This window comes from Amblyraja radiata, chromosome 8, assembly GCF_010909765.2.
Source record: "Amblyraja radiata isolate CabotCenter1 chromosome 8, sAmbRad1.1.pri, whole genome shotgun sequence".
NCBI classification, from domain to species: Eukaryota; Metazoa; Chordata; class Chondrichthyes; order Rajiformes; family Rajidae; genus Amblyraja; species Amblyraja radiata.
In genome coordinates this window covers 7,782,319-7,810,312 of record NC_045963.1, presented here as the reverse complement: position 1 = coordinate 7,810,312, position 27,994 = coordinate 7,782,319, and the positions used below count along the sequence as shown (strand labels likewise).

General features: G+C 46.5%; 1 protein-coding gene across 1 annotated transcript; it reads left to right on the top strand.

The window, feature by feature from the left end:
• Positions 1–359: 359 nt before the first annotated feature.
• preb (prolactin regulatory element binding) lies at positions 360–27,994 on the top strand. Its single transcript, XM_033025129.1, has 9 exons — positions 360–580; positions 3,163–3,367; positions 3,510–3,727; positions 4,494–4,574; positions 19,212–19,336; positions 22,586–22,759; positions 23,269–23,341; positions 24,458–24,617; positions 25,582–27,994. The coding sequence occupies exons 1-9, from the start codon at positions 449–451 to the stop codon at positions 25,674–25,676; spliced, it is 1,263 nt and encodes a 420-aa protein (XP_032881020.1). The 5' UTR covers positions 360–448; the 3' UTR covers positions 25,677–27,994.

Sequence of the window (27,994 nt, the reverse complement as noted above, 5' to 3'; positions counted from 1 at the left end):
ATTTCAATTGAACCTGTGCCTCACAGTATGTGTACTTGTCAATACATTTAATTCGACTTGAAGCTTCATCCAAACAAAGAATTTCATTTCACACTGCTCTACGTGACAATAAATTTGCTCTAAATATGAACATGGCACTGTTCACCCTCAGACCCCTGCCCCGCACAGACATGGCGCCCGTCAACCTCTGCCCCGCACAGACATGGCGCCCGTCACCCTCTGCCCCGCACAGACATGGCGCCCGTCACCCTCTGCCCCGCACAGACATGGCGCCCGTCAACCTCTGCCCTACATAGATCTTTGGCATAGACAGGTCCTCCATTTGCCGTTGAGGCGGAGCGGTAGAAGGCCCCGCCCTCGGCTTGTCACCTGTCCGTCGCTCTGTGCTGATGTGTCTGCGCTCGGTTGGGGGAAAGTCTGAGCGGAGGCCGCAAGCTTGTGACGGACGATGGGTCGCCGCGGAGCCGCCGAGTTGTACCGCGCGCCCTTCCCGCTCTACACCGTCAGCGTCCCGCGGGCCGGCCTGGTGGTGACCGCGGGCGGCGGCGGCGCCTCCAAGACCGGCATCAGCAACGGGGTGGTAAGTGGCAGCGAAGGTCACCGCGGCCGGGATCAGCACCGTCTGTGTCTCCAGCCCCGGCGTCGGTCAGTGCCGGCTGGGCCTGAGGCCCCACCACTGCCGGCCCCCACTGTCAGCTCCCACTGCCGGCTGGACCTGGGTCTCCAGCCCCGACCCCGGCCCCCACTGCCGGCTGGACCTGGGTCTCCAGCCCCGGCCCCAACCCCACTGCCGGCTGGACCTGGGTCTCCAGCCCCGGCCCCAACCCCACTGCCGGCTGGACCTGGGTCTCCAGCCCCGACCCCGGCCCCCACTGCCGGCTGGGCCTGAGGCCCCACCACTGCCGGCCCCCACTGTCGGCTCACACTGCCGGCTGGACCTGGGTCTCCAGCCCCGACCCCGGCCCCCACTACCGGCTGGACCTGGGTCTCCAGCCCCGACCCCGGCCCCCACTGCCGGCTGGACCTGAGGCCCCACCACTGCCGGCCCCCACTGTCAGCTCCCACTGCCGGCTGGACCTGGGTCTCCAGCCCCGACCCCGGCCCTCACTGCCGGCTGGACCTGGGTCTCCAGCCCCGACCCCGGCCCTCACTGCCGGCTGGACCTGGGTCCCCACCACTGCAAGCCCCCACTGTCAACTCCCACTGCCGGCTGGACCTGGGTCTCCAGCCCCGGCCCTCGACGCCTGGTAAAGCCAGGGGAGCAGCCGGCAACATTCACCAACGCAGATGGTGCATCCCTGGAAAAATGAGCTTAACATCCAAGATTTTAGTGATTGATTGAATCCTTGCAAAGGAACAATATATCGTTGAGGACATTGCATTTTAACAGATCACTCAACGTTCACCATCCACCACAATCTTTGTACATTCATCTAATTTCCCTGATTCCACATCCAGCACAAGTTCTGTGCTGAACATGATGCCGACCATCTCTTATGTTACCTACATAAGCCTATCCAAAATGCCACTTTCTTCTCTGCCTCAACCACCATCCCTGACAATGCATCTGTATTTTTACCACAATCTGTGTTTTAAAAAAAAAGATACTCTGTATATCTTCTTAAAACTTTGCTCCTCTTACTTTAAAGCTGTGCCCTCTAAAGATGTTTCCATCTTGGCAAAAAAAGGTTCTGATTATCTACCTTATCTATGCCTCTCATAATTTTATATACCACTATCAGATCTCCCTGCAATGTCCAGGTTTCCAAATCTGACCAACCTCGCCCCTAATCCAGGTAACATTCTGGTAAACCTTTATACCTCCAAAGCCTCCACATCCTTCCTGTAATGGGGAGACCAGAACTGCAGCCTATATACCAAATGTGACCAAACCAAAGTCCTATAAAGTTACATTATGACATCCTGACTCTTGTACTCAAATGCCCTATTAAGGCAAACATACCATATGCCTTCTTTACCACTCTTCCTACTTATGTTGCCACTTTCATTTGACCGTTGTCCCTCTAAACCTTTCCTATACATGTACTGAATAAATGCCCTTTAATTAAATATTATAATTGTGCCCACCTTAACCACTTTGTCTGGCAGTATTGTTCCATATAATGCCCCTCTGAGCCCCTTTAAATCTCTCACCTTAATCCTATGCCCTGATGATTTTATGTACCACACAGGAACAGGCAGCACCACATTGATGCTGACCATCAAACATCATCTTCACCCATTTACATGTGTTGTCCGTTAATCCCACTTTCTGTGGGTTTACTCGATCTATTCCTCTCATGATTTTGTACACCGCTCTATACGATCACGCCTCATTCTCCTGCGTCCAAGGAATAGAGTCCTAGCCTGCTCAACCTCTCCCTGTAGCTCAGGCCCTCGAGTCCTAGCAACACCTCATAAATCTCGAACATCGTTACAATACCATGGTGCACAATCTGAATACAATACTCTAAATGTGGCCTCACCAACATATAGAACTGCAACATGACCTCCCAACATCTTTACTCAATACTCTGACTCTGACTGACTTCAGCAAAAGAACTGCATGTGCTGGTTTACAAAACAAGACACAAAGTGCTGGAGTAACTCAGCAGATCAGGCAGCATCTCTGGAGAATATGGATAGGTGACATTTTCGAGTTGGAACCTTTCTTCAGACTGATTGTAGTTGTTGGGGGGAAATGCTGAAGGAGTGATAGGGGTGCGGGGTGGGATAAAAACAGGCAAGTGATGTGTGGGTACATGAGGGGAGTTTTGATTGTCAGATGGGTGAACAAAGGCCAAACAATCTGAAGAGAGCCGGAAACATCCGCCTATCCATGTTCTCCAGAGATGCTGCCTGACCGACTGAGTTACTCCAGCACTGTGTACCATTGTTTACTACATCGTGGGGTCCTGTGTGCAGCCACAGAACACCTCTAACAACATTTAAGAGATATTTAGTTGAATATTTGAAAAATCAAGGCAGTGAGGCTAGGGGTTGGGTGCTGGAAGATGTAATTGGTATAGTTAGAAACTTGATGGACGCAATGGGCTGAAAGCCCTCTTTCCCTATTGAATGACTGTAATTGTTCTGATTACACGCCTTTATTTCTGGGATAATTTGCTTGGTGGGGTTTTTACTGTTTTGCTTTCCTGCCAGCATTTCCTGCGGTTGGAGCGAGTGGCTGGCAGCTTGTCGGCCACACTGATCCATTGCCATGACACGGAAACACGAGCCCCCATGAACATGGCAGTGGCCGGAAATGTTCTGGCCGTGGGGCAAGATGCCACTTGTCATGTACTTCGCTTCCAAGAAGAAAAAGAGAAAACTGCGCCGAGAAAGAACAGCAAAAAAGATGACACAGGTGATCATGTCATTCAGCACACTACACCACACCTCTCTGTCCCCCTCACCCCCACCAAGCTTGCTGGTGTCTCCACACCCACCTCTGTAGACTTTGGCATATCTGCCCTCATCTTAATTCCTGTTTGGTTTCCTCTGTGCAGTGAAGAAGGCAGAGACGAAGAAACGGAGACAAGCCAATAAAACGGCATGTAATGCAGGTGGGGACACGCAGAAGGAGACGTCGGAGATAACGGTGGAAGCACTTCATGTTGTGCACACGGACCTAAGCACAGATGCCCTGCAGAAATGTGTTCGGTTTAACCAGGCCCACTCCCTTCTCGCAACCGGTGGTGTGGATGGATACATTCGGGTGTGGGAGGTATAAACTTTATTTTTCTTTAATTTGTGCTCATTGTGCATGACTTTGGAAAGTTGGATGCGTTGACTAACTGATGTGTAAAGTCAGAGTCACGCCCTTACATTGGGAGGCGCTTGCCTAAGGACATCCGACTCTGCTACATGGTACGATGCCAGGGCTCTGTGACATATCCAAGACCACACACCAGATAGTTACACAACCCTCTGGCCACCCCCAAGATAGGCTTTGCTGTTTGCAACAATTCTATATTTTTCTCTGTTCCACCTCCTATCTACACCTCGGGTCAGGTGTGTACCAGCAACCCCTCCCTCCTCCCACTGTGGAATGATTCCCTAAGTTTGGTTCCAGCAGCCCAGACCTTTACCTGCCCCACTCCCCACCAGGGTTGTGCCTGTAGGTTATGTCCCTGCTCCCACCCCTACCCAGGGGCTGCCTAATGTGGGTTGGCCTGGGTTTCATCTCAGGTTGGGGTTGTTGCCAGACAGGGCACAGATAGGTATGTGGCAGACACTGTGGGCCAAAGGGCCTGTTGCTGTGCAGTACTGATGTATGTTATACGTCCCAGCTTTCCCTGGCCGTTCCACAGTGTGAGAGTGAGTGAGCAACTTTTCTGTGCACTTGGAAAATTGTACCGGAGATATTCCTCTGACTTTCAAGATGGTCTTCAACTGATTGTATTATTTTGATGAAGTATCTAAATAAGGAAATGTTTAAATATAAATGAGTTAATAGGGTTTAAATAAAAAACATATTTTGCCTCTTCCAGTTTCCCAGTATGAAGAAGTGTTTTGACTTCCAAGCTCATGAAGCAGAGGTTGAAGACTTGGACATCAGTCCTGACAATAAGGTTTGATTTTTTCTTTTAACCTCTTTTGTTGCTTTATTGAATTTTGTTCATAGCAGAGACTAATTTGACTTGCCTGTTCCCCTGTTTATTCAGAGTATTCCCAACTTTGTGTTAAAAATGAAACAAGCAGTAAGGTTTGCCATCTTTGTTTAGTGATTGTAAAGGTTCCCATGTGCTGGTGTTTAAACTCGAGGCACAACAGTGGGAAATCCTGGCACTCTTTGCCCTGCGTGTCAGTGCAGTTTGTTATACCGTTGGAGTCACCCTGCTTACCCTGAGAGTCAGTCCACTGTGTTATAAATTCAACATTTACAAATCAGGAATGTTATCAAATATTTCCCAGTGTTCTGGGTGTGGTGCTCCAATAACATCAAGACAAAACAACCCATTATTTTGGCATCCTTCTACTACCCTTAACGTTTACCCAAATGAGCTTAATGTATTTTATCTATAACATTGCAGCTGCTCTGGCTGAGATATATGCGTCCCATTAGACATGGGTGGTGCTGGAAAGATGGTGGCTAGCGTAGTGTTTTATTTAGGAAGGGCTGCAAATACAAAAATAGGACCTATTGAGCAGTGAGCCTAACATCAGTGGAATAAAAGTTACTGCAGTGGATTCTGAGAGATGATATGCATGCATTTAAGGGCCTGTCCCACTTGCGTGTCGTTGGCATGCAAATTACGCGACCTCGGGGTCGCGTTGAGGCGCACGGGCATCATATGGCCGCGCGGGGCCGGTCCCACTTAGAAGCGCGGAGGGGTATGTAGTTGTGCGCGACATCGCGCGGGGCTCCGAAAGTTTTGTAGTGAACTAAATCTTCACGCGCCAACGGCCTGTCGCGGAACCGACAGCCATAGTGGGACAGGCCCAAGACCCTGGCGCGACGCAACGTCTCACCTTCAACAGTAGCAGAAGCAGGCAAACGATTGCCGAACTCGGCCTGGGGCTCACGGCCGTTGCGGTCCGGATCCGCCCCCACTTCTACTCCCAGAGCAGGGCCAAGAAAATTGAAGATAGACACAAAATGCAGGAGTAAGTCAGCGGGACCGGCAGCATCTCTGGAGAGAAGCAATGAGTGACGTTTCGGGTCAAGACCCTTCTTTTCAGACTGAAGAAGTGTCTCAACACGAAACGTCGTCCATTCCTTCTCTCCAGAGATGCTGCCGGTCCCGCCCAGATGGCTGTGGGGACGCATGTAATCGCGCGCGACCTTCACAGGACCGTCGAGGCTCAACGCGACCATGAGGTCGCGTAATTAGCGTGCCAAGGACACGTAAGTGGGACAGGCTCTTTAGAAACACCAGCATTCAGCATAGTTTTGTGTGTGGCAGATCATGTCTTACGGATTTCATTGAGTTTTTTGAAGAACTAGCCAATACGGTTTACTAAGGCAAGGCCATAGTCTGTGGACTTTAGCAAGGCCTTTGATAAGGTTCCACATGAAAGGCTGCAGGAAGGTTAGATTGTATGAGATCTAGGGAAAATTAGCTGCAGAATTGTCTTCATGGAAATAAACAGTGGGTGGCGGTGGTGGAAGGTGGCCTGTGATCATTAGCAACAGCGGAACTCGCTATCAAAACATGGAGGGGACTGGGACACACTATTTTTTGGCAGCCACGCGCGCATGCGCTCACACACGCTCGCACGAGCGCGCGGCTTCGGAGGCTCAATCCGGCACTAAATGCAGCTCAACTCTGCCTGTCTCACCGGGTTAACCTGCAGCCCTGCCTGGACTGACGGGTCACCAGCGCTACTTCTCCGCGCTGGCCATATTTCCCGCAAGTCCAGGAAAGGCTGTAAGCTCACCTGGCGGGACAGGCAGAATTTAGCTGGGTTTAGCGCAGCTTCTCTGCGCTGGCTGTGGGCCTAGGGGCACCGTGCCCGTCTGACTCCCGACCAAAGAACCTATAGCGGAGGATCTTTGCTGCCGACCTCTCTGGCCACCGGTGGGGGGGGGCACTCGGGACAGCGCCGGAGACCCGGCCGGGATCGATCCTGACTGCGGATGAAGCGCAGGTCTGTGCCATGTCTCCCGTCTCCAATCACCGCACTCTATCCTCAGTCCCACCCACACCTCTCTCCAATCATCGTGCTGAATCATCATATCCCGCCCCCAGTGCCTGCTGACCGACGTCTCCCTCGTCCAATCGGCGCCCTCGATCATCAGTCCCACCCCCACTGCCTCGCGAAAGCGGAGATTTCACCGGGTTTTAAAATGGTTATCAAGAATTACAGAGGAATCTTGATCAGTTGGGAAAGTGCGATGAGGAAGTGCTATTGGAGTTTAATCAATGTGTGAGCTCTTGCATTTTGGGTAGTCAAACCAGAGCAGGACCTTCACATTGAGACCTGGGGAATACTGTAGAGCAGAGGAATGTGGAGTACAAGTATGTGCTTCCTTGAAAGTGAAGATAGACACAAAGCTGGAGTAACTCAGCGAGACAGACAGCATCTCTGGAGAGAAGGAATGGGTGACGTTTCTGGTTGAGACCCTTCTTCAGACTGAGACTTCCTTGAAAGCAAAGTTGCAGGTAAATAGGGTGGTGAAGTAGGCTTGAGGCGAGCTGACCTTCGTTAGTCAAGGAATTGTATTTAGAAGCTGGGATAATATGTTAGTTATTCAAAACATTAGTAAGGCCCCACTTGGAGTATTGTGTTCAGTTTTGGTCAGCCTGTTATGTGAAAGATGCTGGAAAGTGCAGAAAAGATTTATGATAGACACGAGGAGAACCAGGGGCCACAGTCTTAGAATAAACGGGAGGCCATTTTAGACTGAGGTGAGAAAAAACTGTTTTCACCCACAGAGTTGTGAATTTGTGGAATTCCCTGCCACAGAGGGCAGTGGAGGCCAAATCACTGGATGGATTTAAGAGAGAGTTAGATAGAGCTCTAGGGGCTGGTGGAATCAAGGGATATGGGGAGAAGGCAGGCACGGCTTATTGATTGGGGACGATCAGCCATGATCGCAAAGAATGGCAGTGCTGGCTCGAAGGGCCAAATGGCCTCCTCCTGCACCTATTCTCTATATTTCTTATAGGGAGAGGCTGGGCAGACTAGGAATATTCCTTGGAGCGCAAGAAGATGAGAATTGATCTTATAAAAGTGTATCAGGTCATGAGAGGAATAGATAGGGTAAATGCACAGTCTTTTACCCAGAGTAGGGAAATTAAGAACCGGAGGACACAGGTTTAAGGTGAGAGGGGGAAGATTTAATAGGAACCTGAGAGGCAACCTTTTCATGCAGAGGCTGGTGGTATATGGAACAAGCTATCAGAGGAAGTAGTTGAGGTTAGGGATGGGCATCTTGGTCAGCATGAACAAGTTGGACTGAAGAACCTGCTTCCTTGTTGATCAAGAGTCAAGAGTGTTTTTATTGTCGTATGTCCCAGATAGAACATTGAAATTCTTATCTGCTGCAGCACAATAGAATATGTAAACATAGTACATAAACGAGAGAAAAAAAGTTCAGTGTGTATATATACACATACACACATACTCAAAAACCAAACGATTATAGTGTAATAATAATAATAGTCTGTTTTAGTTCAGAGCTTATTTGTTGTCTTGTTTAATAGCCTGATGTCTGAAAGGAAGAAGCTGTTCCTGAACCTGGACATGACCGTTTTCAGGCTCCTGTATCTTCTTCCCGATGGCAGTGGTTAAATGAGTGTGAGGCCAGGATGGTGTGGGTCTCCGATGACGTTAGCTGCCTTTTTGAGGCAGCGACTCCGATAAATCCCTTTCGATGGTGGGGAGGTCAGAGCCGGTGATGGACTAGGTTCACAAATTTTTGCAGTCTTTTCCGCTCCTAGACGTTCAAATTGCCGAACCAGGCCACGATGCAACCAGTCAGTATGCTCTCTACTGTGCACCTGTAGAAGTTCAGGAGAATCCTCTTTGACAAAACAAATCTCTGTAAACTTCTCAGGAAGTAGAGGCGCTGATATGCTTTATTTGTAATTGCATCAGTGTGCTGGGTCCTGGAAAGATCTTCGGAAATATGCACGCCCAGGAATTTGAAGTTTTTGTGCTGTTGGTGGGTGACTCCATTGCCAGAGGTGCAGACAGGAGATTCTGTGGCAACAAGCGAGACTCAAGGATGGTGTGTTGCCTCCCTGGTACGTCCAAGACGTCTCAGGCCGATTGCAGAACTTCCTTGAGAGGGAAGGGGAGCAGCTGGAAGTAGTTGTGCATGTAGGCGTAGGTAAGAGGAGGAAGGAGGTTCTGCAACACGAGTATAGAAAATTAGGTGGAGGGCTGAAAAGCAGGACCTCCAGAGTAGATATCTCTAGGTTGCTTCCAGTACCTCGTGCTAGTGAGGGTAGGTAGGAACAGAGAGATAGGGGAGCTGAATGTGCGGCTGAGGAGTTGGTGTAGGGGACAGAGATTTCTGGATCATTGTGATCTCTTCTGTGGCAGGGGTGACCGAAACAAAAGTGACAGGTTGCACCTTAACTGGAAGGGAACCAACATTCTGGCAGGCAGGTTTGCTAGTGCTACACGGGTGGGTTCTACGCCCGAACCTCCAGACTCAGGAACAGTTTTATCCCAAGAGCAATTGCGGCTCTGAACCGGCCCTAATGAGTGCCCCCCCACCCACTCCCTTTGGACAGTCTCCCTCAGATGGTCACGTCAATCAATTCAGCTTGCTTATTTATGTATTGTATTTATTTACCTTTCTTGTACATCAGTGGAGCTGCACACTAAATCTCGTTGCACTGACGTGCAATGACAATAAAAGATATATTATTATTATATTATTATTATTAAACTAAATAGGGGGGGGGGTAGAGTCGACAGCGTGGAGTTAACGGGAAAGAGTGCAGGAAAGGTCACAGAAGTCTCCAGAAATAACAGGATAGAAAGTTTAAAAAGGGGGAAGAGAGTAAGGTTGGTTAAAATTTGGATGGTTGTGAGAGGAGGGGTGGTCACACCGAATTGAAGGTATTAAATTTGAATGCACTTAGCCAAAGGAACAAAGTGGATGTAGCTAAGATCAGAAAATGTAGAGTCTTTGTGGGTAGAGGTGGAAAACTGCAAGAATAAAAATACTCTAATGGGAGTTATTTACAGGCTCCCAAACAGTAGCCAGGATTTTGAGTACAAGTTGCATCAGGAAATGAAATTGGTGTGTAGGAAAGGCAATGCTATGGTGGTCAAGGGAGATTTCAATAAGCGGGTAGACTGGGAGAATCAGGCTGGCATTGGACCCCAAGAGAAAGAATTTGTAGAGTGCCTCCGAGATGGTTTCTTAGAACCATATAACCATATAACAATTACAGCACGGAAACAGGCCATCTCGACCCCTCTAGTCCGTGCCGAACACATAGTCTCCCCTAGTCCCATATACCTGCGCTCAGACCATAACCCTCCATTCCTTTCCCATCCATATAACTATCCAATTTATTTTTAAATGATAAAAACGAACCTGCCTCCACCACCTTCACTGGAAGCTACCACAGCTACCACTCTCTGAGTAAAGAAGTTCCCCCTCATGTTACCCCTAAACTTCAGTCCCTTAATTCTCAAGTCATGTCCCCTTGTTTGAATCTTCCCTACTCTCAGTGGGAAAAGCTTTTCCACGTCAACTCTGTCTATCCCTCTCATCATTTTAAAAACCTCTATCAAGTCCCCCCTTAACCTTCTGCGCTCCAAAGAATAAAGCCCTAACTTGTTCAACCTTTCTCTGTAACTTAGTTGCTGAAACCCAGGCAACATTCTAGTAAATCTCCTCTGTACTCTCTCTATTTTGTTGACATCCTTCCTATAATTAGGCGACCAAAATTGTACACCATACTCCAGAATTGGCCTCACCAATGCCTTGTACAATTTTAACATTACATCCCAACTTCTATACTCAATGCTCTGATTTATAAAGGCCAGCACACCAAAAGCTTTCTTTACCACCCTATCTACATGAGATTCCACTTTCATGGAACTGTGCACAGTTATTCCCAGATCCCTCTGTTCACCTACATTCTTCAATTCCCTACCATTTACCATGTACGTCCTATTTTGATTTGTCCTGCCAAGATGTAGCACCTCACACTTATCAGCATTAAACTCCATCTGCCATCTTTCAGCCCACTCTTCCAACTGGCATAAATCTCTCTGTAGACTTTGAAACTCTTCTTCAATACCCGCAACCCCACCTATCTTAGTATCATCTGCATACTTACTAATCCAATTTACCACACCATCGTCCAGATCATTGATGTACATGACAAACAACAGTGGACCCAACACAGATCCCTGTGGCACCCCACTCGTCACTGGCCTCCAACCTGACAAACAACCATCCACCATTACTCTCTGGCATCTCCCATTCAGCCACTGTTGAATCCATCTTGCTACTCCACCATTAATACCCAACCATTGAACCTTCTTAACCAACCTTCCATGAGGAACCTTGTCAAAGGCCTTACTGAAGTCCATATACACAACATCCACTGCTTTACCCTCATCAATTTCCCGAGTAACATCTTCAAAAAATTCAAGAAGATTAGTTAAACATGACCTTCCAGGCACAAATCCATGTTGACTGTTCCTAATCAGACCCTGTTTATCCAGATGCTTATATATATTATCTCTAAGTATTCTTTCCATTAATTTGCCCACCACTGACGTCAAACTAATAGGTCTATAATTGCTAGGTTTACTCTTAGACCCCTTTTTAAACAATGGCACAACATGCGCAGTACGCCAATCCTCCGGCACTATTCCCGTTTCTAATGACATTTGAAATATTTCTGCCATAGCCCCTGCTATTTCTACACTAACTTCCCTCAATGTCCTAGTGAATATCCTGTCCGGACCTGGAGACTTATCCACTTTTATATTTCTCAAAAGTGTCAGTACTTCCTCTTCTTTGATCCTCATAGTTTCCATAGCTACTCTACGTGTTTCCCTTACCTCACATAATTCAATATCCTTCTCCTTGGTGATAACCGAAGAAAATAAACTGTTCAATATCTCCCCCATCTCTTTTGGCTCTGCAGATAGTTGGCCACTCTGACTCTCTAATGGACCAATTTTATCCCTCGTTATCCTTTTGCTATTAATATAGCAGTAGAAACCCTTCGGATTTACTTTTACCTTACTTGCCAAAGCAACCTCATATCTTCTTTTAGCTTGTCTAATTTCTTTCTTAAGATTCTTTTTACATTCTTTATACTCCTCAAGCACCTCATTTACTCCATGCTGCCTATAGCTATTGTAGATCTCCCTCTTTTTCCGAACCAAGTGACCAATTTCCCTTGAAAACCATGGCTCTTTACAATTTTTACGATTTCCTTTCAACCGAACAGGGACATAAAGTTCTGTACTCTTAAAATATCACCTTTAAATGTACTCCATTTCTCTTCCACATCTTTCCCATAAAACAAACTGTCCCAATTTACTCCTTTTAAATCCTTTCGCATCTCCTCAAAGTTAGCCTTTCTCCAATCAAAAATCTCAACCCTAGGTCCAGTTTTGTCCCTCTCCATAATTATATTGAAACTAATGGTATTGTGATCACTGGACCCGAACTGTTCCCCAACGCATACCTCTGCCACCTGACCCATCTCATTTCCTAACAGGAGGTCCAGTACCGCCCCTTCTCTAGTAGGTACCTCTATGTATTGTTGCAAAAAACTATCCTGCACACATTTTACAAACTCCAACCCATCCAGCCCATTTACAGAATGTGTTTCCCAGTCTATGTGTGGAAAATTGAAATCTCCCACAATCACTACCTTGTGCTTACTACTAATATCTGCAATCTCCTTACATATTTGCTCTTCCAATTCTCGCTCCCCATTTGGCGGTCTATAATACACCCCTATAAGTGTTGCTACCCCTTTCCCATTTCTCAGTTCCACCCAAATAGCCTCCCTAGACGAGCCCTCTAATCTATCCTGCCAAAGCACTGCTGTAATATCTTCCATGATAAGCAATGCAACACCTCCACCTCTTGCCCCTCCAATTCTATCACACCTGAAGCAACGAAATCCTGGAATATTTAGTTTCCAATCACAGCCCTCCTGCAACCATGTTTCACTGATCGCCACAACATCATACTTCCAGGTGTCAATCCAGGCTCTAAGTTCATCCACTTTTCTTACAATGCTCCTAGCATTAAAATATACACATTTAAGAAACCCACCCTCTCTTATTCTCTGATTATTTTCTTTTTCTTCTCTCTCCCCTACATTTTGGGTCAGAGTGCTACCATTCTCTGCCCCCTGCTTCACAGACTGACTGCTAGCTTTCCCAATTTGAGTCCCTCCCCCCAACCATACTAGTTTAAAGTCTCCCCAGTAGCCTTTGCAAATCTCCCCGCCAGGATATTGGTCCCCCTTGAGTTCAAGTGCAACCCGTCCTTTCTGTACAGGTCGCACCTTCCCCAAAAGAGGTCCCAATGATCCAGAAACTTGAATCCATACCCACTGCACCAGTCCCTCATCCACGCATTTATCCTCCACCTCGCTCCATTCCTACTCTCACTGTCGCGTGGCACAGGCAGTAATCCTGAGATTGTTACCTTTCCAGTCCTTCTCCTTAACTCTCTACCTAACTCCCTAAATTCTTCTTTCAGGACCTCTTCTCTTTTTTTACCTATGTCGTTGGTACCTATATGCACCACAACCTCAGGCTCCTCTCCCTCCCATTTCAGGATTTCTTGGACACGTTCAGACACATCCCTGACCCTGGCACCAGGGAGGCAAACTACCATCCGGGACTCCTGTCTGCGTCCACAGAATCGCCTATCCGACCCCCTGACTATAGAGTCCCCTATTACAATTGCCCTCCCCTTCTTTTCCTTACCCTTCTGAGCAACCGGACCGGTCGTTGTGCCAGAGGCCCGGCCGCTGTCGCTGCCCCCAGGTAGGCTGTCTCCCCCACCCTTACTCAAACATGAGTACTTATTTTCAAGGTGTACAGCCACCGGGGTACTCACCAGTCCCTGCCTCTGCCCATTGCCCTTCCTAACTGTGACCCAGTTTTCTGTCTCCCGTGGTCTTGGAGTGACCACCTCCCTGTAACTCCTTTCTATGACCTCCTCGCTCTCCCTGAGCAGACAGAGGTCATCGAGTTGCTGCTCCAGGTTCCTAACGCGGTCCCATAGGAGCCCCATCTCGACGCACCTGGCGCAGATGTGGACGTCTGGAGAGCACTCAGACTCCATGACCTCCCACATCTGACATCCAGAACAGTAAACTGCCCTGGCCCTCATTCTCCCCCTTATCCGAATACAATAAAGCCTTACAATTACAATACAAATACAATACAAGCCAATCAGCTGCTTCCTCTGATCCTCGTCCACCAATCAGAGGCTTCCACCAGAATCCTTCTCTGGAAGTGAGATGGAACGTTACAGATTTGGGTAACTCACAGCTGCAGGTAAGTCCTCCTCTCACCAACGGCTCCCCGGGCCTCTGTAGAAGCAAACCCCGCGCTGTATTTATACTTACAGCTGCAGGTAAGTCCTCCTCTCACCAACGGCTCCCCGGGCCTCTGTAGAAGCAAACCCCGCGCTGTATTTATACTTACAGCTGCAGGTAAGTCCTCCTCTCGCCAACGGCTCCCCGGGCCTCTGTAGAAGCAAACCCCGCGCTGTATTTATACTTACAGCTGCAGGTAAGTCCTCCTCTCGCCAACGGCTCCCCGGGCCTCTGTAGAAGCAAACCCCGCGCTGTATTTATACTTACAGCTGCAGGTAAGTCCTCCTCTCGCCAACGGCTCCCCGGGCCTCTGTAGAAGCAAACCCCGCGCTGTATTTATACTTACAGCTGCAGGTAAGTCCTCCTCTCGCCAACGGCTCCCCGGGCGTCTGTAGAAGCAAACCTCGCGCTGTATTTATACTTACAGCTGCAGGTAAGTCCTCCTCTCGCCAACGGCTCCCCGGGCCTCTGTAGAAGCAAACCCCGCGCTGTATTTATACTTACAGCTGCAGGTAAGTCCTCCTCTCGCCAACGGCTCCCCTGGCCTCTGTAGAAGCAAACCCCGCGCTGTATTTATACTTACAGCTGCAGGTAAGTCCTCCTCTCGCCAACGGCTCCCCTGGCCTCTGTAGAAGCAAACCCCGCGCTGTATTTATACTTACAGCTGCAGGTAAGTCCTCCTCTCGCCAACGGCTCCCCTGGCCTCTGTAGAAGCAAACCCCGCGCTGTATTTATACTTACAGCTGCAGGTAAGTCCTCCTCTCGCCAACGGCTCCCCTGGCCTCTGTAGAAGCAAACCCCGCGCTGTATTTATACTTACAGCTGCAGGTAAGTCCTCCTCTCGCCAACGGCTCCCCGGGCCTCTGTAGAAGCAAACCCCGCGCTGTATTTATACTTACAGCTGCAGGTAAGTCCTCCTCTCGCCAACGGCTCCCCGGGCCTCTGTAGAAGCAAACCCCGCGCTGTATTTATACTTACAGCTGCAGGTAAGTCCTCCTCTCGCCAACGGCGAGAACAGCTTGTAGTGGAGCCTACCAGGGATAAGGCAATTCTAGATTTAGTGGTGTGCAATGAACCAGATTTAATAAGAGAACTTGTAAAGGAACCACTAGGAGATAGTGACCAAAATATTAGTAATGTTACAACATTTTGAGATTTTAAAAATCAAGTCTGCAATTTATCCCATCAGATAAAGCATAAAAAGAAGTTTAATTTGACACCTAATTCACTTTCATATCTCAAGTATTAAAAAAGTTATGACCATTTTCATACTCGGAAATTAGCATCTTGTTCCCTATTGATTTTCTATGGACATAACAAAAAAGCTGTGATCGTGGACAGTCAAAAGCCCATAACTTTCTTAAAAATTAAGAGAACTGAATGAAATTTTCAGTTATCATAGATTGAAGCATTTTGAAACAAATATAAAATAATCTTACTTGGATGACCTGAAATTAAAGCATATAATTAGTTAGTTACCCAATTGTAGCTAATTCCAAACTTCAATTACTAGATCTAAACATCTATCCATTTCTTAAGAAAAGATTAACATTTTTAAATAGCCTAAGTGTTCAAATAATATTCACAAAGAATTCACAATAAAACATGATTTTTAAATCTCATTTACATTAATTTATAGGCCAAATGGAAGGAATTTAGTGTTCAATTGCTGTAAATTAATGGCATTTAAATCAGCTTTCCCTGTGGAACGCGCTGGTTTAGAACGTTCACATTGCGGTAGATTTGTGCCCCAAATGCCCAGAAAAATACTGCGGGATATAATGGGCCCCAAATTAGCTACTCGCAACATAAAATTTTGTATAAAGGGATCTTAAGAAGCCCTTTTTAACGTAAAAATAAACAACCTACCTTCCGTTGTCCCCTGTATGAGATCCGGCCCGTTGTCGGCGGTCGCGGGTTTAGAGGTTAATTTTTAACCTACTATAACAAGTAAATAAACCCCTTAAAACTAAAAATAGCTCAAGCGACGGAATCTTCCAGCGATTTTTCGTTAATAATTAACTAGGCTGAACATCCTCGATTTGAACAGCCTAGGGAAAATCGCATTTTAAACCCGCCCCGCTCTAAACGGCGCCAAAATCGCGCACACGGTCTAGGACAGATTTTCAGCGACGCTTCAGGTACGTTTTACAACATACCTAAAAATATGATACGGTTAACCTACAATTTGTAAGGGAGGAGGTGAAATCAGATGTGTCGATATTACAGCTGAGCAAAGGGGAATACTGAGGCATGAGGGAGGAGCTCGCAAAGATAGACTGGAAAGGGGTTTTAGTAAGAATTACTGTAGAGCAGCAACAGCAGGTATTTCTGCAGATAATTGAGAAGGTGCAGGATCATTTCATTCAAAAGAGGAAGAAAGATTCCAAGAGGAAAATAAGACGACTGTGGCTGAAAAGGGTCAAGAACAACATAAAAGCAAAAGAGAAGACATTATAGCAAAGATTAGTCAGATTACTGATTAGTGCAAAGAAGCCAGAGGATTGGGATGTTTTTAAAGAACAACAAAAGGACAATACGGCGAGAAAAGATGAAGTACGAATGTAAGCTAGCCAATAATATAAGAGGATAGCAAGAGTTTCTACGGACATATAAAGAGTAAAAAAGAGGCAAGTGGACATTGGGCCTCTGGGGAATGATGCAGGAGAAGTGATAATAGGAATCAAGTAATGACAGGGAAATTGAATACCTTTTTTTCACAGTGGAAGACATCAGCAGTATGCCTGCAATTCTAGAGAGTCAAGGGGTGAAAGTTAGTGGAGTGGCGATTACAAAGGAGAAGGTGCTAGGAACACAGAAAGGTGGATAAGTCACCTGGGCTGGGAGGACTGGGTTCTGAAGGAGGTGGCCTCAGAGATTGTGGAGGCATTAGTTGTGATATTTCAAGAATCAAGAGTTAGGAGTGGTTCCTGAAGATTGGAAAATTGTGAATATTACCCCGCAGTACAAGAAGGGAGCAAAGCAGAGGAGTGGGAACTATAGGCCGGTTAGCCTGACTTCGGTGGTTGGTAACATTTTGGAGTCCATTAAAAAGGGTGAGATTACGTGGTACTTAGAGTTTCACGATAAAATAGGCCAACATGGCTTTGTGAGGTGGGAGATTGCAACCTTCACGAATACAATCAACCTGGCGTGTTCATATGATCAAATAGTTGTCCTACAACTTTAGGCTGTGCTCGCCATATGCAAGAAGAAGAAGAAGCATGGCTTTGTGAATGGAATATCTTGCTTGACGAATCTGCTGGAGTTCTTTGAGGAAGTTCGAGGCAGGACAAACAGATGGGAGGCTGTAGATGTTGTTTACCTAAATTTTCAGAAAGCCTTCGATAAGGTGCCGCACGTCAGGCTGTGTTCTTTATTACTGTACCGCTGCTGGCAACCCAAATACCACCGACCTTGGTTGTGTGGCAATTAAATTATATCAAATTAATAATCAATTATTATATCAAGATGAGAATCTATGCTACTAAAGGGGAGATACTAGCATGGATAGTGGGTTGGCTGGGTGGCAGAAGTCAAAGAGTTGCAATAAAATGTGCTGTTTTAGGTTGGCTGCCAGTGAATAGTGGTCGGTGCTGGGACCGCTTCTCTTCGCATTGTGTATTAATGATTTGGATTGAAGGCTTTGTGGTCAAGTTTGCAGATGATACTAAGATAGGTGGGGGTGGGGGGCAGGCATGTAGAGGAAGCACGGACTCTGCAGAAGGACTTGGACTGGTTAGGAGAGTGGGCAGAGAAGTGGCAGATGAAATTCAGTGCAGCAAAGTGGGGAGTCATGCATTTTGGTAATAAGAATAAAGGCGTAGATTATTCTCTAAATGGAGAAAGAATTCAGAAATTAGAGGTCTTGGGAGTTCTGATACAGGACTTCCAAAAAGTTAATTTGCAAGTCAAATCGGTGGTAAGGAAGGCAAATTCATTGTTAGCATTTATATCAAGAGGACTGGAATATAAAAACAGAAATGTAATGCTGAGGCTCTATAAGGCATGGTCAGGCGGCATTTGGAATATTGTGAGCAAATTTGAGCCCCATATCTGAGGAAGAATGTGCTGGCTCTGGAGAGGGACCAGAGGAGATTTATAAGAATGATTCCAGGAATGAGTGGGTTAGCAGCATATGATGAGCGTTTGACACCAATGGGCCTCTACCCGCTGCAGTTTGGAAGGTTGAGGGGGTTTGAAACTTACCGAATAATGAAAGGCATGTGAAATGGATGTGGAGAGGATGTTTCCACTGGTGGGAGAATCTAGGACCAGAGGTCACAGCCTGTGAATTAAAGGGCGCTCTTTTAGAAAATAGGTGAGGAGGAAGTTCTTTAGTCAGAGGGTAGTTAATCTGTGAAACTCATTGCCACAGAGGGCTGTGGAGGCCAAGTCAGTGGATATTTTTAAGGCAGAGATTGACAAATTCTTGATTAGAACGGGTGTCAAGGGTTATGGAGAGAAGGCAGGAAAACAGAACGAGGAGGCACAGATCAGCCATGATTGAATGGCGGAGTAGACTTGATTGGTCGACTGGCCTCATTCTCCTCCTATAACTTGTGAACTTGTGTTGTTTTCCTCTCCAGCTGCTGCTGGTCTACCTCTCCCAAGTCCTGTTGACACTGTCAAAATCCATCTTCCCCAGTTTAGGGCTCTGACTGAAGACCAGCTTTATCTTCGCCCATGACTATCTTGAAGCTTATGGTAACTCTTTCCTCCACAGACAGTTCAGTCATTTGTCTTCCTCGTTCCCTAGAATAAGGTCAAGTGCAGCCCCCTCCCAAGTTAGACTTTATACAAACTACTTTTTGAATGCAGTCAGTGCAGAAACAGGCCCATTGGCCCACCACTTCCATGCTGACCTTTCTGCCCATCTAGACAGCGCATTTGATCGCACAGGATCTTTCTCCTGTGCCTTAAACCTAGTGATTATATCTGATTCTACCACCTCATCTGGCAACAAGATCCAGCTATCAGTCACTCTTGGTGTAACAAGCTTTCAAATCTCCTGTAAAGCACCTTCCTCACACTCTAAATCAAAGCCTCTTGTTTATGATGCCCACTGGAGACACCACCACCTGCAGGTTCCCTTCCCTCCTGACCTGAGAAAACAATTGCCATTCCTTCATCGTTGCACAATACAGATCTGCATTGACTTGACAGCATTATGGAATAACTATTATTCATTGACGTTTCCCCGGACAGATAGTGACGGTGGGACGAGACTTCAAGTGCTGTGTCTGGAAAAATGACCAGTTGGTGACAAACTTATGCTGGAATGAGAACATGCCTCAGATTACTGAGAAGATGTACCGATACCAGGCATGCAGGTGAGTATTTACACATTCCATCTCCCATCCCGGGTCCATAAACTGTAGCTATCAGGATTGGTGGGCACTAGAAACTCCGCTTTAAGATGGAGACAGAATCTAGAATCCAGAGTGTTACGCTAACTTAAGTCGTGTATTTGTGGGCACTGCATTTTAGTGGGAATGCCAAAGCTTTGGGTAGGGTAAATGAGGAGGCTCACCAGAAAGATTCCAGATTTATGGGATTAGAGATGTGGAGAGGCAAGAAATGTTGAAGTTCTCTGAACCTAGAAGGTTGTAAAACATATTGATATTATGAAGGAGCGGTGTTAGTGGTCCTGAGGGACACATAGGTGGATAGATCTTTAGAATCCAGGAAGAAGTAACGAAGATGACTGAGGGCAGAGCTGCAGAAAGTGTGTCAGAAAGTGCCTTGATAATGTTGCACATGTTAGACTGCTCAGGAAGATTAGGTTCATAGGATCAAGGGTGAAGTAGACAATTGGATACAAAATTAGCTTGGTGCAAGGAGTCAGGAGGTGGGAGTGGAGCGTGATTTTTCAGATTGCCGATCAGATCCTATGATCCGTGGAGTGCTGCAGGCCTGGGTTCACTGTTGATTGTCATATATTTAGTTTAGTTTAAAGATACACGGGCCCTACTGCCCAACGAGTCCTCGCCAACCAATCATCACCCATACATAGTTCTATCTTACACACTAGGGACATTTTACTGAAACCGATTAACCTACAAACCTGCACGTCTATGGAATGTGGGAAGAAACCGGATGCACCCAGAGAAAACCCACGTGGTCACAGGGAGAGCAGCATCATTGAATGGCGGAGTAGGCTCGATGGGCTGAATGGCCTAATTCTCCTGTGATTTATGAACATGCAAACTCCAAACAGACAGCACCCGTAGGTTGGGATCGAACATGGGTCTCTGGCACTGTAAGGCAGCAGCTCGGTGCCACCCTGTATTAATGGTTTGGATGGAAATGTAGGATGCCTGCTTTTTAAGTTTGCAGATTACACCAAAAATGGTGGCGTGGTGGACAGTGAAGGAGGTTATCTAAGATTACAACAGGATCATTATCATCTGTAAAAATAGGACAGGAATTTCATATGGCAATAACTCAGAACAGTGTGACATACACTGTGGCAGACATACACAGGACCCTGGTGAGAGTTGCAGAACAGAGAAACCAAGGTGTACAAGCACATAGTCCCATAAAGGTAGTGACCAGGTCACTCTTTTACACGCCACATGTCATAGAAACATAGAAAATAGATGCAGGAGGAGGCCATTCGGCCCTTCGAGCCAGCACCGCCATTCATTGTGATCATGGCTGATCGTCTCCAATCAATAACTCGTGCCTGCCTTCTCCCCATATCCCTTGATTCCACTAGCCCCAAGAGCTCTATCGAACTCTCCCTTAAATCCATCCAGTGACTTGGCCTCCACTGCCCTCTGTGGCAGGGAATTCCACAAATTCACAACTCTCTGGGTGAAAAAGTTTTGTCTCACCTCAGTCTTAAATGGCCCCTTTATTCTAAGACTGTGGCCCCTGGTTCTGGACTCGCCCAACATTGGGAAAAATTTTCCTGCATCTAGCGTGTCCAGTCCTTTTATAATTTTATATGTTTCTACAAGATAACCCCTCATCCTTCTAAACTCCAGTGAATACAAGCCTAGTCTTTTCAATCTTTCCTCATATGACAGTCCCGCCATCCCAGGGATCAATCTCGTGAATCTGCGCTGCACTGCCTCAATCACAAGGATGTCCTTCCTCAAATTAGACCAAAACTGTACACAATACGCCAGATGTGGTCTTACACGAGCCCTATACAACTGCAGAAGAACCTCTTTACTCCTATACTGAAATCCTCTTGTTATGAAGGCCAACATTCCATTCGCTTTCTTCACTGCCTGCTGTACCTGCACGCCAACTTTCAGTGACTGGTGTACAAGGACACCCAGGTCTTGCTGCACCCCCCCTTACCTAACCTGACCCCTTTGAGATAGTAATCTGCCCCCTAGTTTTTGGCGCCAAAGTGAATAACGTCACATTTATCTATGTGGTTTATTATTGGTTTTTATTGTCATGCTGACAGAAATACAGTGTAAAACATGTTTTGGGTGATATCTAGATGGATCATACCACATATGAGGACAACAGGTAATGCAAGAGAGAAAATAAACATATTGCAGAACAGTGTTACAGCTACAGAGAAAGTGCTGATGTAAAAAGTGCAAGGGCCACAATAATGTAGATTGGATGATCAGGAATACTTCCATGTCACACAAGAGGTTTAAGAAGGAAAAGGGCCAAACAGGAGTCAATGCCATTGGCTTAGATGGGTCATGTTGGTCGCCAAGGACAAGTTGGGCCCGAGGGCCTGTTTCTGAGCTGTATATCTCTTGAGATGTCCGGTCAAGGGTTTGATAATAGTGGAGACAAAGCTGTTCCATAATCTGGTGATTTAACAATTCATACTTTAAAGCTTTTGTATATTCTGCCCAACTGCAGAAGAGGGAATGACAGGTGTAAATGCTCTTTGATTATGTTGGCTGCTTTCCTGAGGCAGCATGCAGTAAAGATGGAGTTGATGGTGAGGAATCTGGTCTGTGTGATGGACGGGGCTAATCCGCAACTATCTGCAATTTCTTAAGGTCTTGGGCGAAGCAGTTACCAAACCAAGCTGCAATGCATCCTCTTACTATGTTGTTTTCTATGGTGCACCTGTAGAAATTGTTGAGTCATTGGGGGGAGGGGGGGGTGTAAAGGTTGCACTTGCCTTTGTCGGCTTAGCATCGAGTACAAGAGTCCACATCATATTACAGTTGTACAAAGCATTGGATAGAACACACTTGCAGTATTGTACACATTTCGGTCACTAACCTATTGTAGAAAAGATTAACAAACACGTTTCGGGGCTGAAAGCTTGAGTTGTAAGGAGAGACTGGCTCGGCCTTTTAAAAGGATCCTGAGAGGCAGCTTTTACATACATAGGTGGTGGGCATGGCAGACGCTGCCTGAGGATGGAGGCAGGTACAATCAACATTTAAACGGTTCATGCCTAGTAACGGTTAGTGGCAAATAGGACCAGCCCAGCAAGACATCTTGGGCGCCTGGACATCTTGGGTGAAGGGCCTACTTCGTTGTCGTATAACTCTGACTGGTAATTTATATTTCGTGTTATTACATTCTGTGCACTTCAGCTAGTTTACGTCTCTATGGCTGCTCACTGAGTCCTTGTTGTTTTGCAGATTTGGGAAGGTTGAGGATAATAAGGAAGCTCTCCGCCTTTACACTGTGCAGATCCCACATAAACGAGAACGAAAGCCCCTTCAGTGCTACATCAGCAAATGGGATGGAAATACCTTCCTGCCGCTTCTCACTCGCGATTGTGGCAACGAAGTGATCTCCGCAATGTCAGTCAGGTACAGCCAGGTCTTCAGTTATCATGACTGGCAAAAGTCAGTGACTGGGGATTTGACAGTGAGAGACGGACAGTGACTGGGGATTTGACAGTGAGTTAGTGACTGGGGATTTGACAGTGAGAGGCAGTGACTGGGGATTTGACAGTGAGTTAGTGACTGGGGATTGGACAATGAGTTAGTGACTGGGGATTTGACAGTGAGTTAGTGACTGGGGATTGGACAGTGAGAGGCAGTGACTGGGGATTTGACAGTGAGAGGCAGTGACTGGGGATTTGACAGTGAGAGACGGACAGTGACTGGGGATTTGACAGTGAGTTAGTGACTGGGGATTTGACAGTGACAGACGAACAGTGACTGGGGATTTGACAGTGAATCAGTGCAGGGTGGGCAGAGACTAAAATGCTGCAGGTCTTTGATTCATTGCTCCATGTGTTGGCCTTTTGGTGTTTTCTTTCATACTCTTTATAAGATACTGTCTGCTTAGTGTTCTGTTTTTTGTTTTTTTTCAGTGAACTGGGAACATTTGTAGGTCTTGGCACCGTGACTGGATCAGTCGCTATCTACATTGCATTCTCACTCCAGGTAATATAACAACGGTTTCCTCGGATTATTTTGATCTGTTTTTTAAAATCTTGGTCTGACCAATGTCTGGTCTTTTGATAGAAAGGTATGGAAACTTCAAGGATGATGGAAGGAATAAAGGTCAATGATTTCATAAGAGAAATAGCAGTAGACTTGCTGTGTCATACAGCTCTTCGGCCCAACTTGCCCACACCAATCAACATACCCCATCTGATAGTATCTGCCTTAACTGCCTCCTCCGGCAGCTCATTCCACACACCTACTACCCTTTGTGTAAAATGTTTGCTCCTCATTTTCCTATTAAGACTTTTCCCCTCACCTTATGTCCCCTGGTGCATTTACCCTATCTATTCCACTCATGATCTTAAACATCTTTATCCTGCTAGCCATTGGGATGCAAGATCCTGGGTGAAGTAGCCATTAGGATAGCCATTGGGATCCAGGAGGTTGGTGGGTGCCTGGAACACACTGCCCCGGGTAGTGGCAGAGCAGATACAATAATGACGTTTGAATGGATTTTTGATTAGGCACATGGATTTGCAGGGAATCGAGGGATAAGGGATTCGTTCAGGTTGATAAGAGTCTTGGCATCATGTTTTGGCACTGACATTGTGGGCTGATGGGCCTGTTCTTGTTCTATGAATGGCCTTCATTGGCCAGGGTATTGAGTACAGGAGTCAGACATCATGTTGCAGCTGTACAAGTTGTTGGTGAGACCACATTTGGAATACTATGCATAGTTCAGTTACCTCGTGATAAGAAGGTGCCGCTAAGCTGGGAAGGGTGCAGAGAAAATTCACAAGGATGTTACCAGAACTGGAGGGTGAGTGTTACAAGGAGAGACAGGATGTGCTTGGGGTGACGGGTGACCTGAAACAGATTTATAAAATCATGATGAGTGTGGATAAGGTGGAGAGTCAGAGTCTTTTCCCCGGGGGTGTCTAACATTAGATAGCATAAGTTTTAGGTGTATGGGATTGATGTAAAAGAGATTGCAGATATTAAAAGAATATGATCAATAACCCTGTAGTTACAATGATTGGTAAAAGAGCCTACAAGGGAAGAGCCAGTAAATGATATCAGAATTACTTTCTTTTTTGTTCTTCCTGAACACAGCAAGTTTATTATGTGAAAGAAACGCATGGGATTGTGGTGACGGACTTGGCCTTTTTACCTGATGTTCGCCAAACCAGGGAGGTGACAGGAGAGACTGAGGCTGCATTGCTGAGTGTGGCTGTGGACAGCCGATGCAAGTTACATCTGGTTCCAAGCCGGCGTAAGTCCCAGCTTTATTAACTCCATGTCTCGCTGCTCTCCCACATGCTGTTTGCGCTGTGCTTTCTTATCCAAATTTGCAACTTGCATGTTGGTTTAATAGTTTTCTTTGGCAGAATAGGCTGCTCTTGTATATGGGGAGTGTACACTCTCCACTGTGTGTTGGTTTACACATCAGGGTGAGTGTATTTAGTTGCCATATGCATTGGAGACAGAGCAATGACAAAAGCCAAAGTAGGTGGTGTAACCAAACAAAAAATCCATTGTAGATCGTTGCTGAGGTAAGGTTATGGTTGGGATGGTACAATGTGGTTCAGTAGGCTGATGGTTGTTGGGAAGAAGCTGGAGGTCACAGTTCTCAGGCTCCTGTATCTTCTTCCTGATGGTGATAGTGACTGGAGAGCGTGGCCAGGGAGGTATGGGTCCTTGATATAGGCTCTCTTCTTGGAGCAGTGCCCCCTGTAGATCCCTTCGATGGTAGGGATGTTAGTGGCTGTGATGGACCAGGCAGTGTCTACCACTTTCTGTGGCCACATTTGTTTGTGGGTGTTTAAGTTACCGTACTGGACCGTGATACACCCAGTCTGTGTGCCCTCGGCCGTACACCTGTACCATAGAGTATTAGGTGACATATCAAATCTTCTCGGTCTTCTGTGGAGGTAGATGCATTGAGCTTCTCTGTGTGATTGCATTGATGTGCTGAGACATGCACTCTCAGTGACCTTACTGCTGATGAAGATGGCCATGGACCCTCCACTTTCCCCTCCTGACGTCAATTGAAACACTGCTCTGCTTCATTGCCTTGGCCCCCAGGCACCCGACTCTCCCTGTCGCTTTGCCCTATGTTGGCAATGCATTCCTCCAGCGATGGTCATGGTGAATGTGTTTTAACTGGTTCTTAGGTTGACAGTTTTGCAGCATATTACTGTGATGATGGTCCAATAATGATACTGTTTTTTTTGCAGAAATGTTCCCAGTCTGGGTGGTCTTGCTGCTGTGTGGACTGATCATCGTGATGACAATCCTCCTCTTGCAGCACCTGTTTCCTGGACTCTTGTAATCTTCCTTCCTGGAAGGATGGTGCTGCCCGACTTTCATGTTATCTTGATATGACTGGGCTGGAGCAGCCACATTGTGGCCCCTCAACACTCCTCGTGCAGCCGGGCGTCTGTGAACTGGTCAACCCCGTGTCCAGGGAGAGGTTTCACCGTCTGCACAGCATGGATCTGCTGTTCACACTAACTCCCCCTCAGCAGTAAACTCCAGATCCAAATAAGTTTCCTCTGATTTTGTGCATCTTTCCATGAACCAATCCCTCTCTGTGTTCCTTCTCTCACTGTCATTAAATTAGCTCTTGATTTTGTATGTCATCCATAACATCAGTGGGATTCTGACACATACAGGAAGAGAACTTCCATACAGTCGATGCTGAGTTGTGTAGGTCTTGCCAGTGACTGACTCTGGTGCCAGGGCTGATGCAGGCACATGTGCAATGTATGTTTCTGTGTGCAGAGTGCAGCATCAGGCGGCAGAGACACCACGGTTCAGCTAAACCCCTATTTACGTGGAAGTAATCATGCTGAATGATCGCGGCAGAGGCACATCAGTTGTGATTTTAAAAAACTGCTTACAAAAGGGAGTGAATTCTCCCCACATACACTCATCGTCATTTTGCTACCACATTCCCCACCATCCTGCTCTCTGCCCTTGTCAATTTTACTTTTCCCAGAGAGTTGTGCAAATGTGAGGACGAACAAGCCCATGGATAGAAAAAGGAGAGATCAGGAAGGGCCATCTGAGAAGACAAGTCAGTATCACTGAGGAGACCAGGAGCAGACATTAGGTATTCGGGAGTCCAGAGTGTTTAATTGTCATCTATACTCAGGCCAGAACAAGGAAATGCTTACTTCCTGCAGCATAACATGCACGTAAAGACAATACAAACAGATAAATGTATAATACTCAAAAATTTCAACAAATGAATGACCGTAATACTATTGCAAAAAAAGTCTGTAGTGCAACCCAAGTCACAGTCCATAGAAGATCATAGTGTGCAGTTCAAGAGGCTGATGTTGTTGGGATGAAGTTGTTCTTGAACCTGGAGGTCAAGGTTTTCAGGCTCCTGTACCTTCTTCCTGATGGTAACAGCGAGATGAGAGTGGCCAGGGTGGTGTGGGTCTCTGATGATGCTGGCTGCCTTGCTGAGGCAGCGCCTCCTGTAGATCCCGTTGGCGGTGGGGAGGTCAGTACAGATGGACCGGGCAGTGTTCAGCACTCTGTAGATCCCATTGGTTGTTAGCTGAGCACCGCATCTCCAAGTTTGAGATCATGCCCTGATTGTTATCAGACATGTTCATACTTTTCAATGTAACTTTTGAAATGCCCCTGACACCATATTAACTTACTTTAAAATGCATTGTTTAATCACGTGTTAATAATGAAACAATCTTTGTGGGGTTTTGTCAATCTTACACTGAAGGGGCAATGGTGAAAGAATTATAGGTTAGGTCAGGGTCACTCTTCATGATGTCAAAACCCTGTTTAGCCGGTGAGAATCTCCTGCTCCGACTGCAACGGGTAAAGTGCATCAAATTGACCAGTTCATAGATAGGAAAGCTTTAGAGGGATAGAGGCCAAAGACAGGCAAATAGAACAACTCCTCAGGTAGGTAATTTGGTCGGCATGGACGAGTTAGGCCAAAGGGAATGTATCGGTGCTACATGATTCAGACTCTATTTTAGAGATAATTTACCTCTCTCCACATTAGAGTCAGAGAGAAGTTTATGAAATAACGAGAGGCAGAGATAGGGTAGATAGAACATTTTTCCCAGGGTGGAAATGTCAAAGACTAGAGGGCGTAGCGATTAGATTAGAGGGGGTAATTAAAGGTGATATGTGGGGCAGGTTTCTTTACACTGAGAGTGGTGGGTGCCTGGAACACGCTGACAAGGGTGGTGGTAGAAGCAGTTATGATAGTAGCATTTAGGAGCCTTTTAAATAGGCACATGGATATGCTTGGACTGGAGAGATGTGGATTACGTGCAGGCAGAGGAGACTAGTTTAACCTGCCATCATGTTCAGCACAGACATTGTGGGCTGAAGGGCCTGTTCCTTTGCTATGTTTTCCCATGTGCTCTACCTTTCTGGAATGTGTTTGTTGGAAGAGTGTGGAAGGAGCTATACTCTGTGTGTGATGTGCATGCTCTGGGAATATGTGAGGGGACAGTAGATAGAGTGAGCTTTCCTTCATGTCCAACCTGTTGTTTTTGGGGCGACAGGGAGTGATTTTTCTAAAATGACCCTGTCTGTCTTGTGGCAAGGGATATTATAAAATGATGTTATCAAAGTCAAGAAAGTTAAATAAAGCTTAAAATGTTA

Bases quoted from the DNA above. Each gene is read 5' to 3' on its own strand.
- preb (XM_033025129.1), top strand. From the start codon at position 449: ATGGGTCGCCGCGGAGCCGCCGAGTTGTACCGCGCGCCCTTCCCGCTC. The intron at 3,728-4,493 runs GTATAAACTTTA...TGCCTCTTCCAG, and splicing joins GATACATTCGGGTGTGGGAG to TTTCCCAGTATGAAGAAGTG. The intron at 24,618-25,581 runs GTAAGTCCCAGC...TTTTTTTTGCAG, and splicing joins ACATCTGGTTCCAAGCCGGC to AAATGTTCCCAGTCTGGGTG.